Source organism: Eupeodes corollae, chromosome 3 (genome assembly GCF_945859685.1).
Source record: "Eupeodes corollae chromosome 3, idEupCoro1.1, whole genome shotgun sequence".
Taxonomy (NCBI): Eukaryota; Metazoa; Arthropoda; class Insecta; order Diptera; family Syrphidae; genus Eupeodes; species Eupeodes corollae.
In genome coordinates, this window is record NC_079149.1 from 128,869,316 (window position 1) to 128,888,500 (window position 19,185).

At 32.7% G+C, this 19,185-nt stretch overlaps 1 protein-coding gene across 1 annotated transcript; it reads right to left on the reverse strand.

Annotated features, from left to right (window-relative positions):
- Window positions 1-6,511: 6,511 nt before the first annotated feature.
- LOC129951121 (uncharacterized) lies at window positions 6,512-7,690 on the reverse strand. Its single transcript, XM_056063133.1, has 2 exons — window positions 7,068-7,690; window positions 6,512-7,008 (listed from the first exon to the last, which is right to left on the reverse strand). The coding sequence occupies exons 1-2, from the start codon at window positions 7,366-7,368 to the stop codon at window positions 6,707-6,709; spliced, it is 603 nt and encodes a 200-aa protein (XP_055919108.1). The 5' UTR covers window positions 7,369-7,690; the 3' UTR covers window positions 6,512-6,706.
- Between the last annotated feature and the right edge of the window lie 11,495 nt (window positions 7,691-19,185).

Genomic DNA, 19,185 nt, shown 5'->3' on the forward strand with positions numbered 1-19,185 from the left:
CAAGAACGAGAAGACTTATCGATTTCAAATAAATTTTGCTATACAGATAATAAGGCAGAAAGATGCAGAAAGGGCTCTCAAGGAAATTGCGTAGGTGTTTTTTTTACCATAGCAGTTTAAAAATAAGGTGAAAATTTTGGTTAACCCTAAATAGAGAGAGCTAGAGACTTGAATTAAATTTTATAAACGGTGATTTTTTAAGAGCTTGAGAACTTTTTTTTAAAAAAATAACGCATAAAATTTTGCAAAATCTCATCGATTCTTCATTTGAAACGTTAGATTGGTCCATGACATTTACTTTTTTAAGATAATTTCATTTAAATGTTGACCGCGGCTGCGTCTTAGGTGGTCCATTCGGAAAGTCCAATTTTGGGTAACTTTTTCGAGCATTTCGGCCGGAAAAGCCCGAATTTCTTCGGAAATGTTGTCTTCCAAAGCTGGAATAGTTGCTGGCTTATTTGCGTAGACTTCAGACTTGACGTAGCCCAATAAAAAATAGTCTAAAGGCGTCAAATCGCATGATCTTGGTGGCCAACTTACCGCTCCATTCCTTGAGATGAATTGTTCTCCGAAGTTTTCCCTCAAAATGGCCATAGAATCGCGAGCTGTGTGGCATGTAGCGCCATCTTGTTGAAACCACATGTCAACCAAGTTCAGTTCTTCCATTTTTGGCAACAAAAAGTTTGTTAGCATTGAACGATAGCGATCGCCATTCACCGTAACGTTGCGTCCAACAGCATCTTTGAAAAAATACGGTCCAATGATTCCACCAGCGTACAAACCACACCAAACAGTGCATTTTTTGGGATGCATGAGCAGTTCTTGAACGGCTTCTGGTTGCTCTTCACTCCAAATGCTGCAATTTTGCTTATGTACGTAGCCATTCAACCAGAAATGAGCCCCATCGCTGAACAAAATTTGTCGATAAAAAAGCGGATTTTCTACCAACTTTTCTAGGGCCCATTCACTGAAAATTCGACGTTGTGGCAGATCGTTCGGCTTCAGTTCTTGCACGAGCTGTATTTTATACGGTTTTACACCAAGATCTTTGCGTAAAATCTTTCATGTGGTCGAATAACACAAACCCAATTGCTGCGAACGGCGACGAATCGACATTTCACGGTCTTCAGCAACACTTTCAGAAACAGACGCAATATTCTCTTCTGTACGCACTGTACGCATTCGTGTGGTTGGTTTAATGTCCAATAAAGTAAACTGAGTGCGAAACTTAGTCACAATCGCATTAATTGTTTGCTCACTTGGTCGATTATGTAGACCATAAATCGGACGTAAAGCGCGAAACACATTTCGAACCGAACACTGGGTTTGGTAATTAAATTCAATGATTTGCAAGCGTTGCTCGTTAGTAAGTATATTCATGATGAAATGTCAAAGCATACTGAGCATCTTTCTCTTTGACACCATGTCTGAAATCCCACGTGATCTGTCAAATACTAATGCATGAAAATCCTAACCTCAAAAAAATCACCCTTTATAACATAGTGTAACGTGATAAAATATGATTTCATCTCCGAAACAATTTTGTGCAATGGAGAATTATGTTTTCGAAATCTGATAAAACTTTGAGAAAAATCGAATGGACAGTTTTGTTTATAAAAAATAAAAATCTAAAAAAAACATTACTCAAAATTGGTAAAAATTGATTTTCGACTCAAATATCTTTTCTAAAAGTTGAAATTTAGGCTAAAATTGATCCTATCTCATTACTTCCTAGCTTACCAACACAACACAGAACACTTTGCAAGTCAAAGGTGCAAGTTAAGAATTTGGGATCATCAATGCATCTCATTTTATCTATATTTTTGGCTTCATCTGCTTCCAATTTATTACATTTACCTTTTTCAGAAGCTTGAGTATATTTTGCACACATTGCGCAAATGTCTTTTTTTGGTCTAAAAAATTAGTAGTTGTAGTTGTTACAAAAAATTCTCCTGGAAGATTTTTCACTGACAATTTCAGTTACATTATGCATCTTGCAAAAATCATTGCGATAAAGGTCATACATTTTCCAAATGGACAAACTATTGTCAAGATAAAATTTCTTCGTCGATTTCCTCACATAACGGGATTCCATGACTGGAAAGCTTTCTATGTGGCTGTTTACTAAAACTATTCCAGCTTCGCTTGTTTTATTTCGCGGAATTTTTCGACCTCTCTTATCATTTCCAGAAAAAGATCCAAAATTTGCACCTTTGATAGCAGTATTGACTGGTCCATTTAAAACTCGAAGCGTTTTCTCAAAAAAACCCAATACGTTGCACAAATTGCTTGCTTGAGCTCTTAATACATACGATTATTATTGATTTCATTCTGTGTTGAGTTAAAGAAAAAGTTTATTTGTTTTGTGTCATCAAAAGAATGGAACGCACTCGAAATAGTTGGGAGTGTCCTTTATTTGGTAATATTTGCGAATTAAAAGACAACATACTGCCAACCTAAGGTTAGGTTAGGTTGAGGGGCTGACAGTTGATATCTTTACCGTCACACGTAGATCAATACAGATCCATTGTGATAATCGTGAGTATTGCTACTCAAGGTAATAAGAAAAACCTATGTATGTGTTCAGTTAGTCAAGCCATTTAGAGGCTTTGACGAAGTTCAGAATGTTCGTACCTGGCGTACTAGAGAGTTCTTATAAATCCCCGAAGAAATAGTTGCCAAGCAGTTTCTTCCTTTGATGGGAGAATGCGCGACAGTGACACAGAAAGTGCGGAGTGTCTTCATGCACCTCCTCGTCACCGCATCCTCTGCATAGATCATTTGAACTGATTCTCATCTTTTTCATATGATAACCTAACAGATTATGTCCGGTGATTATGCTTACAAGAGATCGAAGTGAACCCTTGGGTAGCTGCATATTTCTTTCCATTCCTTGTTTGTTAAAACAGGGCCAGATCTTTCTTATAGTACCGCAGGTGTCAAGAAGGTTCCACATTTCATCGGCCTTGATAGTTATTCTTTTTGAGATTTCATGTTTTAATGAGCTTGGCTTACGTCAAGCATTGACCCTAATCTTGCTTATTCATCGGCTTTCTCGTTGCCTAGTATATCGCTGTGGCCTGGGACCCAACAGAGTATAATGTTGTGCTGTGCGCCAAGAACCTTAAGCTTTTCGTGGCAGCTTGAAACAAGCTTTGATTTTACCTCAGTTGCATTAATCGCTTTTATTGCCGCTTGGAAGACGCTACTGTAGTTTGGAAGCCTAAGCGAGACGGTTAACTTGAGAGCTTTAGAACAGAAGCCTGCCCCTACACCAGTGTTCATTTTAGAGCCATCAGTATAGATAGCTTTTGACGACTCACTGGAGTATGGTATATTACTATCCATTCCTCTCTGCTTGGGATGGCAGCCTGGAATGGTTTTGTTGTAGGACTATGACCCATAACTTTATGAATTATCTGGGCGTGTCCTATGGAACTGTTTATCCAGACTTTAGTTTGACTATGTCTCAGGGCACTTTTGGCAGCAGATTCTTGAAAAGGGAGGTCTAGGGGAATTACATTGAGTATAACTTCCAGTCCCGCAGTTGGAGTGGATCTCATTGCTCCCGTAATGCCAGTGCACGCAAGTCATTGAATTTTAGGGTTTGGTCCCCAGGTTTTTCCGAAAATTCTATTGTAGGAGTAAAAGGCAATCGATGCCTTTTTGAATCCATCTTTGGTGTTCAACCCACAATTTAGTTTTTTTTATCTAAGATCACATCGAGATACTTTGCATGATCATAGATTTTAAGAGGGCAGCCTTCAATTGAAGGTAGTTTGCGCCTGTTAGTAAAAAGCACTAGTTCTGTTCTAGCTGCATTGACTGTCAGCCCACAGTTCCAAGTCCATTTGCTTATACTAGCGAGAAGGCGTATTCGGAATGTCCACTGATACTGGGTAGTCGCTAGTAATGCAAGATCATCAGCGTAGGCTATTATCCTTACTCCACTTGGTTTCATTTTAGAGAGTAAGCTGTTCATGACAAGAACGCAAAGTAGCGGTGAGAGAACTCCACCCTGCCCCTTAATGTGGTTACTCTCACCCTTTCTGCCGCTAGCTCAGAGTTAATTTGTCTCTTTCTGAGCATACACATGATTCACTGTGTTATTGCCTTTTCGACTTTGTGGTCGTTCAAGGCTTGCTTCACTGTTTCGTTCTTCACGTTACTGAAGGCTCCCTCAATATCCAAGAACGTTGCAAGGGTGTATTCCTTGTCATTCAGTGATTTTTCTATGACGCTGACAACACTACGCAATGATGTTTCAACCCTTTTTCCTTTAATGTAGGCATGTTGAAATTCCGATATACAGTCCGGTTTCAGGGTGCTTCGGATGTGTAAACCAATTAGCTTTTCCAAAGCCTTAGGGATGAAAACTACCTCTACCTCACGTCACGATAAGCGAACATAACCCCATTTAAGGCTATTATTGAAAATGCTAGCTAAGTGTGGGATGATAAGGTTTATGCTCTTCTGAAGCATTATAGGGAAGATATTTTAAAAAGACGATAGGGAAGATTCCGTCTAGACCAGGGGCTTGTACGGGGAAAAGGAGTGAATGGCCTTGTATGGAATGGTGTGTCTATGTAAGGAACTTGTACAAATTTAGTTCCCTATGATCAAACAGTAAAAATATTAAACAATCACCCCTATTACCGATGTCGTAAGCGACAGCAAAACATACGACACGATACATCTCCATTTCATGAGTCGTTTTCAACTTTTGTCACTCGTTTTGTTGGCGTGTGTAAACGTCAAGTGTGTTGAACGCTTTCATTCATTTTGAAGGGAATCAACAAAACTGATATAGCAGCAGGGAATGGAATTCCATAGCTGAACAGCAAGGGTCCTCCAGTAAGAGATGGAGATGGTTGGCAAAAGGTCTGAATCGCTTATTTCATTAACATACAAAATATTTTGAAGGGAATCAACAAAACTGATATAGCAGCAGGGAATGGAATTCCATAGCTGAACAGCAAGGGTCCTCCAGTAAGAGATGGAGATGGTTGGCAAAAGCTCTGAATCGCTTATTTAATTAACGTAAAAAATATTTGAATGTTTGCTTTAATCAGGTTTGGGCCGGCTTCGAATTCAAAGTGAAGAAGAAAATAATAAACAATTCAAAAGAAATAAAAGCAACTGGAGGAGATCCAAACCAATTGCAAATTTTATCTCCGCTGGAAGATGCTGTAGCAAATTTGCTTAAATACAAACAGTGGTATTGTTGGTCTTCTTTTTTGAGAGTGAAAATTTGTATGTGTGTGTCATCTACACATACAAAAACGCCAGGAAATCCTGTCTTAAGAAGCAAAGCTTAGCTTCAGATTTTTCTGCATCTATCATTTGAAATCGAATCCATTTGGGGCAAATATGAACTTCCATGACGTTTATGATTTCTTTACAAATTTTGCTAATTGTTAGTTGAGTTACTTCCAAATTGAAATCGTTTCCAGCGCCGTATTGGAAACTTCCCTCCGATAGAATTCTTAAGGTGACTGCGAGCCTCAATAATATTGGAATCCATGATGAACGTTGGCGTATCGGTACCTTGTTTTTTATTTCATCCAACACATACCTAAATGCTTCTTTGGACAATCTTAAGTACTGCTTGAATATCTTAAATGGTACAAAAGTTTCACTTAAATTTAATACTAAAAGTGAACTCACTTTAAATCAAGCAAATCAAGCACCTTATTCATCATCATCACTATCGCTACTCGTGTTGTAATACATTTCTACACTTATCATTTTAATAACTTATTTATTTACCAATAATTAAACAAAGCAGCATTTGTTAAACATTGGACAATGATTTCTTATTTAGACTTTAATTTCATTTTAACATTTTACTTTCGCATCGTTAAAAAACCTACAAAAAATACGTCGCATCGAAGAACTTTTGGAATGCCACTTAAAAAATGACACGACAGAGAAAACGAGAGTTGTCGAAACAACGAGACGACATCGTTAATAGGCATGAATTATTAACATTTTCAGAATAGACTTTTAAAGATATATGCTTACCCTAATTGTCATACAATATACAACTTCCAACAGTTCATATCTACAAAACCTGAAATCGATCGTATTCTTTAAGATCTCAACGTAAACAACGATCCTTATCAATGTTGACATTTATTTTAGTACTTAAACATTTCACAAGGATTTAAATTAAGGCCTTGAAAACGCTTTTGAAAAGTGCAATTGGAATGCCAGGAAAAAAACCTTATTACCAGTTCTATTTGTAGAAATTAAGTAACAATAAAAACTTCCAAGCCCTTTAGCTACAATTGCAACAGACTATCATTTCTGAGCTTCTTTAGAAAGTTATCTCCTCTAAAGTCGTGAGTGATAAGCCCGAACAGTGATTTTAAGACTCCGACACAATTGTTATTAGCCAAATATAAGTAAAAACATAACTACGAACATTTTGCTTTGAGAAAAATATGTCACACCAAAAATATGTAGCCAAAAAGCAAAAAGGATTATTTGTGTTTATGATTTTATATTATATTCAGACGTAGGAACACAAACTTTATAAAAATAGAAACTTAAAATTACATTTCATTGGGTTAAGTCCATACAAAAACTTGTACCCATCTATTGTAAGAAAATAAAAGTTAAGCAATAACATTTATTTTTACATAAACTTAAAAGATAGGTAACTATTTTATAAAAATAAATAAAAGAGAAATGAAAAAAAAACTCATGGCTTAGCTTCGTTTCGCTTTAAATGTTCTTCCTCGTTCAATCTTATTTCTTCCTTGGTTCTCTTCAAAGCCTCCTGGGCTTCCAGCATTTCTAGTTTTGAAACCAAAAGTGCTCGTTTCAGTTCGTAAACTGACATAGACTTGTAGTCAATTTCTTGGGCAGCTATTGGGAGATCTGGTTTGCATTCAATTGAAGCCACTCCGCTAGACGAGCTTTTTGCAGCAACTCCTCCAGATTTCTTTTCGGCATTGTTTGCAATTTCAGGTAGTTTTATTACATTCGAATATTGTTGATTTTCTGTATGATAAAATAAATAAATTAACTTAAGTTTACTAAAACTGTGTAGAAAATCTTACGTTTATAATCTTTGAGGGGTTCATCGAGTCCTTCATTGAATACGTCCAAAAACAACTTCTGCCATTCGTATGGCTGATAAGATTTTTCATTCATCTTCAACTGCTCCAGCAGTTCAATTGGTTTTAATTTTGTTTTGAACTTCTTGTTATAAGCCTTGACTATGGCATCACGAAGTACAACTTTACGATAATTTGAACCATTTTCTTCGAATTCGTTTTCATAATATTTCGATAGACATTTAAGAAAAACATTTGTATCCTTGTCGGAATTATTTAAAGTGGAAGTGTCGGCGGAATACATTGTGAGAGTGAGTCTTTTCAGTTTACTTGGGAGGAGACTTGCTGCTTAATTTTGTTGATAACTTATTAAATAAAACTTTGATACTTTAATTCTTAAACGAAAACTATTACATATATTTTGAGTAACTTATGTATGTGTTCAATTAATCCATACATTTAAATTCCACTTTAAAATTGTATTTCATTTAATTTGGGAAGCGAATTTATACAAAATTACGATAGACTTTATAACCTAACCTCAAATTCGACGAAACCAAAACAATAATAACAACGGGAACAGTTTTGATTTACAAGCAACAGCATCGTAGGGGTGAACGGTCCAATCAAACGTCAAACTTAACAGTTGCATCAGCTGTGAATTAATAAATATGTACAGCGGATAAGAAAAACCCGCTGGGAAGAATATAAAGCAGTAAACACATTAGAGCAGTGAATTGGATTGACAATATTTCATAACATATTGGTTTGAAAAGCATAGGAACCAATTTGTATTTCTACTAGACTTTTCACACCAAACCCAAAACCCGGGTTTTCGGCAAAAAGTTTTCGAAAATCCGAAAATCGTTCAAACCGAACATTTACAAGTTTTTATTTAAATTTGCTTAGCACCGGCTGTCAAATTTTGTATTGATGGAAAAATTTGTACCCACAGTTTTGTTCTTCTCAAATCAATTCAAATTTTAACGTAACACTATCTTATCTAGAAAAAGAGTTTCAACTGAAATTCTGGGTACGGGTGGAATGAATGGGCTCACGACATAAACCAACAAGAAAAAGCCAATTGTCTAGAAAATATATCATAGAATCAACAACAAACAAAATTGTAACAATAAAAATTAATTTTACTTAAAACATTTTCTTCTTCTTTCACAGCAAATTCAATTCAAAATGGCTGAAACACAAACAAGCTTCAGCTTCGGCTTCGCCTGACGTTTACGAGTTCAGCCATAGGAATTCAATGCATGCTATCACAATGGAGCTTCGATCTCACGTTCCGTTTGACAATCGCAAGGAAAATAACGTAATGTAACGTATTGTGACTCCAAACGGAAGCTCTAGTTCAACTATCTGAATATTTGCTTTGTCTGACAACTCAACAGCTGTACAAAAATGTCAACAAACAAAATATTTGCTTTTTAGAAGGATGAAATAATAGAAATGTCATTCAAAGCAATGTCAAAGCAAGGCCAACGTAACGCAGCCGAGGCCGAAGCGTGTTTGTGATTCAGCCAAAATACTGACTACTGCTTCTGTTGAACAAATGTGCCTTCAGAATCGCCTTATAGGCGGGGTTGAGAAGATTCTGAACGATTTCGTGTAGGTCCTTATGGACGGGGCAGAAAAGGTCAATTCCTAGTTCCAGATTCATAGCATACTGAAGCTGTTATGATGGGCTGCAATTTCTCCGTTACTGTCTCTTTGGCTTCTTTCTTTGAGGACTCGCCTGGCTTGTCCAAAGCACTGCGGATCTTCTTGATGTTGGCATTGCTGTCCATCAAGGGGCGATAGTCAACTGAACTATGAGCAAATCTTCCTCATTCTTGAAGTCGTCACTCCAGTAGTCATAGTGAATTCCGGTTCCTCCCTCAACAAAGAGCGTTTGAAACTTTGGAGGATCATAAATGGACCGCCAGTGCCGCAAATAGTCTTCGGGGTTTTTATTCTCGACGTTGGCAAATTTTCCCACAATTTTTTCTGTTGCCACGTAGCTCACCCAAAGTTTCTTTTTTTTTTCTCTTTCATATTCTGTAAGTAAAAAGCAATAATTCTCATTTTGTAAGGAAATTGTTTAAATAATATTACTTACCACGACCAAATTTATTTCAAAATGAAATATTTGTTTTAATAGCAGCCATCAACTGTTTTGCTTACATTAATTTTAGCGCTGAATGCTTCAAAAGGTTTGTTTCTTTAGTTCAACTTTGAATTGCTACTAGTTTTCGAGAGGTTTTATATAAAACTTGTGGTTTATGAAAACTTGCGGTTTACCAAAAATAAATGGGAAAACTTGAGTTTTCGATATAAGTTTTCGTCCAAAACCGATAATTTAGCTAAAACCGGGTTTTAGACTTGGTGTGAAAAGCCTATAAGATTTCTGAGAATTTTCTAACACCAACTGAAAGAACAATGAGAATAAAATCTTAACACAATGCAATATTCATTGTCATCTCTCAATCAAAGAAGCTTTGTATTTTTTGTTCTTCATTTTGAATTGTGCGATAGAGATTTGAGAAACCGAATTATAAAAGTTCCGAAATTTCTGACAGCAAAAGCTAAAACTGATTTATTAAAACATTACTTTCGTTGAAGTTTCTTCAGTATTTATGGTTGATTTAAATCTGCATTTGATTCCTGAGAAACAAAACGAAAAGCAATCAAAGATTATAGCCGATTGTTAGAAAATATTTGTATAGCTTTTTTTAATTTATTTCATTACATTTAAAAAAAATTATAGTATTTTATAGGAAGTAAAAAGATTTAAGTAGTATTCACATGAGCGTGACCAACGAACGACGAATGAATTAAAAAATGTGATTTTATATACGTCTGAAGACATATTTCCACACAAATTCTTAACAAAACGATAGCAATATAGTTTCTATTTGATTTATGATGCATACTTTTACTTTTCAATATTATATGTATACATATGTCGTGAAAAATTTTTAGTTGATATGAACTGTCAAACTTTATTCGCGTTCCACATTACCCACACTCGCAACGAATAAAATAATAGCGCGTACTTAACCTACAAAAATCATTCTTGTTTTGGTTTCGGTGGTGACAATTGCCAAAGTCAAACCTCATTCGCAACGAATTAAAAACTCTCATGTGAAAGAAACGTCAAAATCGACGAATATTCGTGCATTCGTTGGTCGTGCTCATGTAAATAGTGTTTATTCTCTCCCAAATTGAGGTTTTGACATATATACATATCTACCTCACTCTACTTTTCTTTACTTGCAGAATACATATAAATACTTTTTTAAGGATGTCTGCAAATTATTTTATATATCTTGCGGGGAGCTTGCTAAATTTTGTAACTTGTGGTTAAAGCAATTCTAAAGCTGCAACGAAATGCCAATGCCATTAAATTAAGGAATACGATAAGCTCGTATTTATTTGTTAAATCACTCTGTTTTTCTCGTAAGTTGGTTGAATTATTTTTATTGAAGTGTTTGAAGATTAAATAAACAAACTGTCCACAATAGGATTCTTTTCGTAATGATTGTTGACATTATCGATGTCAAACTAAAGAATTGTTCATTTTTGGGTTTGACTTTTAACTACAGTTTTTCTATTATACTTTATTAAACTTTTTATCAATAAGAAATGTTAATGAAAGTAGCGTTTTAAAAAGTTCCATTTAAAATAAACGTCAAAAGTTAACATGAACTGAATATATAACGTTCAAAATTCGAATTAAATCTCCTATAAATTAGTAACGCAGTATTTAAGAAACTCAATAACAGCAAATACAATTTCTTCCTAATTGAAGAAATTAAAACTGCTCCTGTCTGCTCAACAGCAGGGTAAACGTAAATCTCTTTTATTCACCACGCTTATGTCAAAATTTACCCAAGGTAGAAAATGAATCCAACTTTTTTGTGTTTTAAACTAAATACAAAATATTTTGGAACGTATTAGTTGCGTCAACGTCACAAATCAACAAGAAAAAGGCAAAAGAGTTTCTATTTATTTCTTATCAAAAAATTCATTTCAATATGAAGATTTTTTGATAAACTAGATGTAAAAAACTTGTAAACCTATACTATTTTGACATTGGCACTTATTCAACGCCATGCTGATCATTTTTGTCATTTTTTATGAAGAAGAACCTTCTGACAACTATTTTCATAGTAACCTACCGTTAAAGAGAGATGCAAGGTCATAGCTTATTATGGACCGTATCTACTTTTTGTCAGCCTTTCCATAATTTATTTATTTTGTTGTACCCTTTAAAAAAGTTTATCAAACCAATCGTAAAATAATGATTAACAGTTACAAAGGTTATTACTTTGTATTGTTCTTGTTTATAAACATGGTTAATGAACTAGTTCAGACCAAATTTTCCACTCAATTGAATTTAAACAACCGATGATGGTCTTCGAAGCATGATAAGAAAAAAGTATCTATCTACATGAATAAATATAGAACATTTTTTTCAAGAGAAAAAAAAATAAAAATATTAACTAGTCTGCATTAAATAAAATCTTATCAAGTTACCCTTAAGTCTTATAATATTGAGTATTACTCTAGGTAGATAGATTTACAGACGTATTTAGAATGAATAACAATACGAGACTTTAAGTAAATTCTATTTTCAGCTGAATTGAGATTATTTAGCTGACATAAATAAAAATAAATTGGTCATGCCATTTCAATCTCATCTGCAAATGTCTTATCTTCACAGGGAAGTCGAAACAAAATTCATAAAATGAGTCTCAAAACCAAAATAAGCACGTATGACTTGTAGTATAAAGCCTTAGTTAAACTAAGTTTTGCATTAAATAGATGGTTTAAGTTTTTACAAGGCTTTAAGAAATATTGACTAAATAATGCTAAGAAATCAAAATCGGCTGATTCCACCAGCAAATTTTTTGGTTTACAAGATTATTTAAAAATGTTTGAGTTGATGGAATAGTCATTTGTTAAAGATAACCCAGGGTTAACAAAATTGCTGCGAATGTCATACATTTTAAACCAATAATTATGTCATTAATCAGAAATAGAAATACAAATTCAAGTAACGTCAAATTGTCAGCTGTCAAGTATTCGCAGTTATAGTGACATTAGTACAAAAGTTGTCTAAATTTTTGGAAAATGTACAGATATGCAAAATTTATCTAAAACAAAATTTTGTGTTTAATACAAATGTGCAAGAGTCATTGACATACTATACATGGACAGCTAGTAGCCAACTTCACGATGGTTCCACTTTTAACGGACAAAACACTAGCTCAAAGAAGGCTATGCGGAAAAATTGTGCAACATTTACATTATATACTCACAGCACAGCGCACAGCCTGCTTCTGCTTCATTTTGCACGAACTGTCAAAATTTTTCAATTACATACAAAAAAGACATGGCATCGTTTTTCTTCAACAAATTATACTAGTTGTCAATACTTTCTATGTCAGAAAAAGCTTATCTCAACTAAATCAAACAGATGTCGCTTAATATTTCACAACTTCTTTTGCCACTGTGCCTGGAAGGATTTTACACATTTCAAAAAGTCAATTTCAAACAAAAACACATATAAATCATAAGAAACCAATTGACACTCATTTTATTATAATAAAATTTATATTTTGCTCTCTAAAACAAGACAATTTTGTAAAAACAATTTGTTAGCAACGAATTGCAATTTGGTTGCTACGAACTGTCAAACTCTATTCGCGTTCCACATACAATCCACACTGCAACGAATAAATTTTTCGCGCTCAACTTAACCTCAAAATTATATCTCTCTTATTTTGTTTGTTGAAAAGGGTAATTATAAATTGACAGTTCGTCGCTGTCTGCAAATAGAAACAAAGCTCATGTGAAAGAAAAGAAAAATATGCGAACATCCACAGTTCGCAGTTCGTAGCTCATGTGCAAGATACTTTAGTGTTAAATATCATCTGTGTAAAATAACAGCTGATCAAAAACAGCTGAGATGTCAAAAGAGGAATCCAAGAACTTCTGGCTGGTAGGTATCTGACAGAACAGCTGATTCAACATATGGTTGAATCTCAAGAAACTTGAAAATTTATTTCAGCTTTTTGTATTTGTTGGCCTTGGTAAACAAAAAGATACAAAATGCTGGTTAGAGATGTATTTGAGGATGTTCTGTACATAATAGACGATGAAACCGGAGATTTCGTAAGTAAGTTATTAATCGTAATGAATTCCAATTCCGCTAAAAGGAAAATAAGCATAGATTACAGATTAAGGTTATCTCTTGTTTATTAAATTGTTACGCACCTATCAATTCATCATCGTCTGACGAATCAATTGAATTATCCATTAAATGTTTTATTTACAACAATTTTGACTTCGAATCCTAAATGTTTCTCTGTTTTTGTGAACAGCTGAAAGGTGTTTTTATTTTTTGACAGCTATCTCAGTACAGCTATCCAACTCGTTCAACAATTTATATAAAAATACACCTATCCAAGATACCCTATCCAACACGAGATTGAACGCAGCCAATGAATACTTTATTAACTTCCCATAGGAAGTTATTGTAATGGGTCCGATTTGTCAAATTGAAAATTTTGACATTTCTCGACGTTTCAAGGTCCCTAGAGTCAAAATAAAAGATTTTAAGAAAGATGTCTGTGCGTGCGTGTGTACGTACGTTTGTACGTCCGTACGTCCGTACGTCCGTACGTCCGTACGTTCGCGACGTTTTTTTCGTCGTCCATAGCTCAAGAACCAGAAGAGATATCGACTTCAAATAAATTTTGTTATACAGATAATAAGGCAGAAAGATGCAGAAAGGACTCACAAAAATATTGCGTGGGTGGTTTTTTTACTATAGCAGTTTGAAAAAAAGGTGAAAATTTTGGTTAACCCTAAATACCTTACAAACCAAAAACGCTAGAGACTTGAATTAAATTTTATATAATATATTGTAACATGATACCAAACAGGTATATTTTTTGAAAAAATCAATATAACGTTTTTTTTAAAAAATTAATAAAACTGAAAAAAAAATTTGTCACCTCCAAAATTTTACGACTGAAATATAATTTCATCTCTAAAACAATCTTGTGCAACGAAGAATAATGTTTTTGACATCTGATAAAATTTTGAGAAAAATCTAATTGACAGTTTTTTTATAAAAAATAAAAATCTAAAAAAAAACATTACTCAAAGTTGGTAAAAATTGAATATCGATTCAAATATCTTTTCAAAAACTTGAAATTTAGGCTTCAAACTTATTTTATCTTATAAGAAATATTGTTTTCAACATTTTGAAGAATGTTGAGAAAAATCGAATTGACAGTTTTTTTACAAAAAATAAAAACCTAAAAAAAATGTATAAAAGTTGGTAAAATTGATTTTCGACTCAAATATCTTTTCAAAACTTTGAGATATTGGCTTTAATTTACTTTTTTCTTTCAAAAAATCTTGTTGTCAACATTCAGTTAAAGTTTGAAAAAAATCGAATTGGCAGTTTTTTTACAAAAAATAAAAATCTAAAAAAAAAATGTATAAAAGTGGGTAAAAATTGATTTTCGACTCAAATATCTTTTCAAAACTTTGAGATATTGGCTTTAATTTACTTTTATCTTTCAAAACATCTTGTATTCAACATTCAGTTAAAGTTTGAAAAAAATCGAATTGACAGTTTTTTTACAAAAAATAAAAACCTAAAAAAAAATTTATAAAAGTGGGTAAAAATTGATTTTCGACTCAAATATCTTTTCAAAACTTTGAGATATATTACTTTTATCTTTCAAAACATCTTGTTGTCAACATTCGGTTAAAGTTTGAAAAAAATCGAATTGACTGTTTTTTTTACAAAAAATAAAAACCTAAAAAAAAAATGTATAAAAGTTGGTAAAAATTGATTTTCGTCTCAAATATCTTTTAAAAAATTTTAAATATTGGCTTCAAAGTAATTTTATCTCATAAGAAATATTGTTTTCAACATTTGGTAAAATTTTTAAAAAATCGAATTCACAGTTTTTTTTACAGAAAATAAAACTCTAAAAAAAAAACAATACTAAAACTTATTAAAAATTTACTTTCGACTTAAATAGCTTTTCAAAACTTTAAAATATTGGCTTGAAATTTGTTTTATTTCACAGAAAATATTGTTTTCGATATTCAGTAATTTTTATATAAAAATCCAACAGTCCGTTTTTTCATATAAAAAATAAAATCGACAAAAAGAGTACCCAAATTTGGTAAAAATTGATACGAGTACATAAAGACAAACTTTTAAGCAAGACAAATCGACAGACGGGATGGGAAGTTATCAGTGTGGGTCGCATCCCAGCCTCTTTTACTTCATTATCCTATCAATCCGTCTGAGAAAATTATCAGAAAACTTAGAAGACTGACCCAAAGTCGTTAAATATTTTGACAGATTGTCAGCTGTCATTCTCTCTTAGAAATCTGTATTCAAAAAATGTATACAAAAAAGTAGTGTAATTTGGTTCCGTTCCATAAAATCAATATTTGGTTTTTACGTGTATATTTACAATCAAATTGTCAGCTTTTTCAATATGTTTCTACGCATGTGTCAAACTTTTTAATAACTGAAAAATACATATCTGACAACTAAGTTAACATTCCAAGCATGACAGAAGTGTAAGTTAATTATTTGTATCTTATATCCATACAAATTCTTTCAATTTAGAATCAGGGGAAAATAACCGCCAGGTGGCTCTGTATTCATAAAAAGATCCTCTCAAATGTTAGGTTAAGAAATGAAGAAATTGTATTTTCTAAGGAATCGTTACAATATAATACGCTTATAAATCCTGTTCATACTAATGTTGCCATAAGTTCCTGTAAATGTTTTCTGAAAACGGCAACTCTGTTACAAACTATCATCGACCTTGACCTTGACGGTTGCAATATGCATGAGAACGAGAAGCGCAGGAGTCTTTAACTGTTTATTATTTCTTTCGGGTGCATTTTTTTGCTTATTAAATGTTTTTTGTTAATAATGTTTTAAATATAATAAAAAAAAGATGTGAATTATTTAAAAGCTTAAAATTAAAAATGCAAGTCATAAAGTCATTATGAAATTCTTTTTCTTTTGACGATTATTTTTAAACGAAGTTGGTTAACGATGAGCTGTGACATATTTTGAAAACGGAAGTGAAAATAGGTATAAAAAAGATTGCCGGATCCGTTTCCGGTTAAATATTTTTTTTATAAACTATTGAACTCTTGTTCTTATAATTTTCGTAGAATTCCTAGTTCTTTTCAAAGGATTTCATTCAAGGTCTGTTTGGAAAAATATGAAAAATCGATTCAGCGCAGTGTCAGTTCGAACCTTTAGATGTTGCAACAACATTGAAACTACCGCTTGCATTTGATTGTAATTACTGTCATCATTTCGGTTATGTATTTTATACTGAACATTTCTGAAAATCAAATTTTATTTGCATTTAAGTCACAATTACGAGTAAAAGCCTATGTTCTTAACCTTAAATCATAAGTCCAATAACAATGTGTCCAACCTTGTCAATGCATTTCAGTTTTTAAACTTTTTTCGTTTTGTGTAAAATAGAAAATAAAGCTTAAAGTCATAGATAGATTATTTTTCAATTACTTATTTCCATCTAAGATGCCCCCTGCCCCCACTGACTCGGAACATCCGAAAAAAAAATAATAAATATTGATAGCAAAATCATTTCACTCGCATTTGAATTTGAGATAATTCCACCGGTTACCAGTTGAAGCTGGCCAAAATTAGATTGCATTTGTTTGGTACATTTTTATGTACTATACAAAGCTTGATATAGGAAAAAATTATTTAACAATAAAATATACATAATAATATTGTAACTTATGATAATAATGAGATCATATTTAATTTTGTGTTAAATATGCGTATGAGTTGTGCGTATTTTATTTGTTAAATCAATAAAGAATTAGAAGGTTTTTTGTAAGTTGATAAGAGTTCTTTTGTTAATGCAAATTTTAATAAAAATGTAAAATATTTCAAGGTTATTATAATTAAGTAGAAAATTTTTCTGTTTAGTTTTTTGAAGTTGATTTTTACAATAGTTTGTTATTGAAACTGTTTATAAGGTCAGAGAGATAATTTTAAATGACATTTAATCATCTTATAGCTAAAATTGTACGTATCCTAATTTAAAGGTCATGTGACAGTTGAGATTTAGGATGTTCTAATACCTAATGCACTAAAGTTACAACTTCCAGACATGTAACTTTGACGCTGGTTATATCTTTTTTACTTTGAATTCTCCTTTAATTAATTCAGATTTTAGTTCTTTTTCCTGCAAATGTTTTTGTATCTTTCAAAGGGAAAAATTGGTTTGATTTCTTATAGAACCAAATTGCCATTTAAGCACTATTCACATGAGTACGACCAACGACTAACGAATGAACGAATATTCGTCGATTTTGACATTTCTTTCACATGATAGTTTTTAATCTGTCGCCAATGAAGTTTGACTTGTGCTTGTGCTCATGTGAATAGCGCTTAAGTACGTGCGATTATTTTATTCGTTGCGAGAGTGGATAATGTGGAACGCGAATAAAATTTGGCAGTTCTTATCAATTACAATTTTTTTGGCGGCGAATAAATTTGTTTTCTTAAATTTATTAATATATGATATTGAAAATTAAAAGTATGCACCACAAATCAAATAGAAACTTTATTGATATCGTTTTGTTAAGAATTTGTGTGGAAATATGTCTTCAAACGTATATAAACTCACATTTTGTAATTCATTCGTCGTTCGTTGGTCGCACTCATGTGAATACTGCCTTAAGCACAATGTATGAAAAAAGTTATTTTCATTGTCTACGCCTCTTTGAAACTGCTATAATTTATAAGCACTTGATGGTAGAAAAACAGTAATCTTATTTCTTTCTTATTACAATTAGCCCAGATAAACAAGAGCATTATTTAACGCCCTTAAAACCCCTTGAAAGTCACCTTATATTAGCAACAATTTGTGGGGAGGCGGTTAAAAATGGATAGAGTGAATATTTTTGTAAATTACCTTAATAGTATAGGTCTGAAACTTACCGACTAAAATTTAAATTAAATGATTTTATTACTTTTTTAAGAATGAAATACTTTATTACAATACTTATAATTGTTGCTACATGTGACATATTCCAGTTCTCAGCAGCTAAGGTTACTAGTTACCAGAGCTAATGATTTTGTTACCAAATTGTAATATCGAAGCTACTTTCATATTCTATTGAAAGTCGTTCAAATTATTTACTTTGATGAAACTGACGTTTGTTTACTTTTATTTTTTAAAAGACTGCCATTTTTGGGAGATTATGAAAACCCAATTTCTAAAATTCCATTTCAAATTAAAATGTTAGGAAAAGCTTCTGTGAACAGCTAGAAATCTTTTTTTTGCGTTGCTGTCAGATTCTTCAAAGTGAATATTTTGAAGTGCAATGTTTAATTTTTTTTAAATGTCGATGCCACCGTTTCCAAAATAGAAGTACTTTCTTTCGACTATTCAATTCAAATTTTGATTTTTTCAAAGAGTTCTATTTGTCTTTTAAAAAAAATTCTAAATATTTTGAAGCCCTGAATGTATTGAATTTTTAAGAATTACTTTAGTGTTTATGTTTTTTATCCGAGCAAATGTATTAAAAGGTGAATGAAAAATTTTCTGTTTCATCCAGAGAAAGAAATTCAAATAGGAGTGAGAAGAAATGCTGTATTTGCAAATACTGTATTGTAAATATTCTGCATGATACTGCATTGTCATAATATTGTTTGGCTAATATTCTGTATTTCAAAATACTATCCATTTTAAATACTGTTTCAAAAAATGCTGTATTTTCAAAATATTGTATCTCGTAATAATGTATAATACTCTCAGTGTTGACAGACCAATTAGTTCGGTGCAATTGTTGACTGAAATAGGAAAAATCAGGCAAACATGTGAGAGAGACACAAACAATTCTTTGACGTTGGTCAAACATAATCAATGAACTTAAACGTTGATATCTGTTCTGTTTTTTTTTTTTTTTTCTGCAAAGACTAAAGCATCTTGCACATGAGCTACGAACTGCGAACTGTGGATGTTCGCATATTTTGACTATTTTTCCACATGAGTTTTATTTCTATCCGCAGGACCGCAGACAG

Excerpts from the sequence above, each read along its gene's own strand:
- LOC129951121 (XM_056063133.1), bottom strand. The coding sequence starts at position 7,368 with ATGTATTCCGCCGACACTTCCACTTTAAATAATTCCGACAAGGATACA. Across the intron at positions 7,009-7,067 it reads ACCCCTCAAAGATTATAAAC|AAAATCAACAATATTCGAAT; the intron begins GTAAGATTTTCT and ends TTTATCATACAG.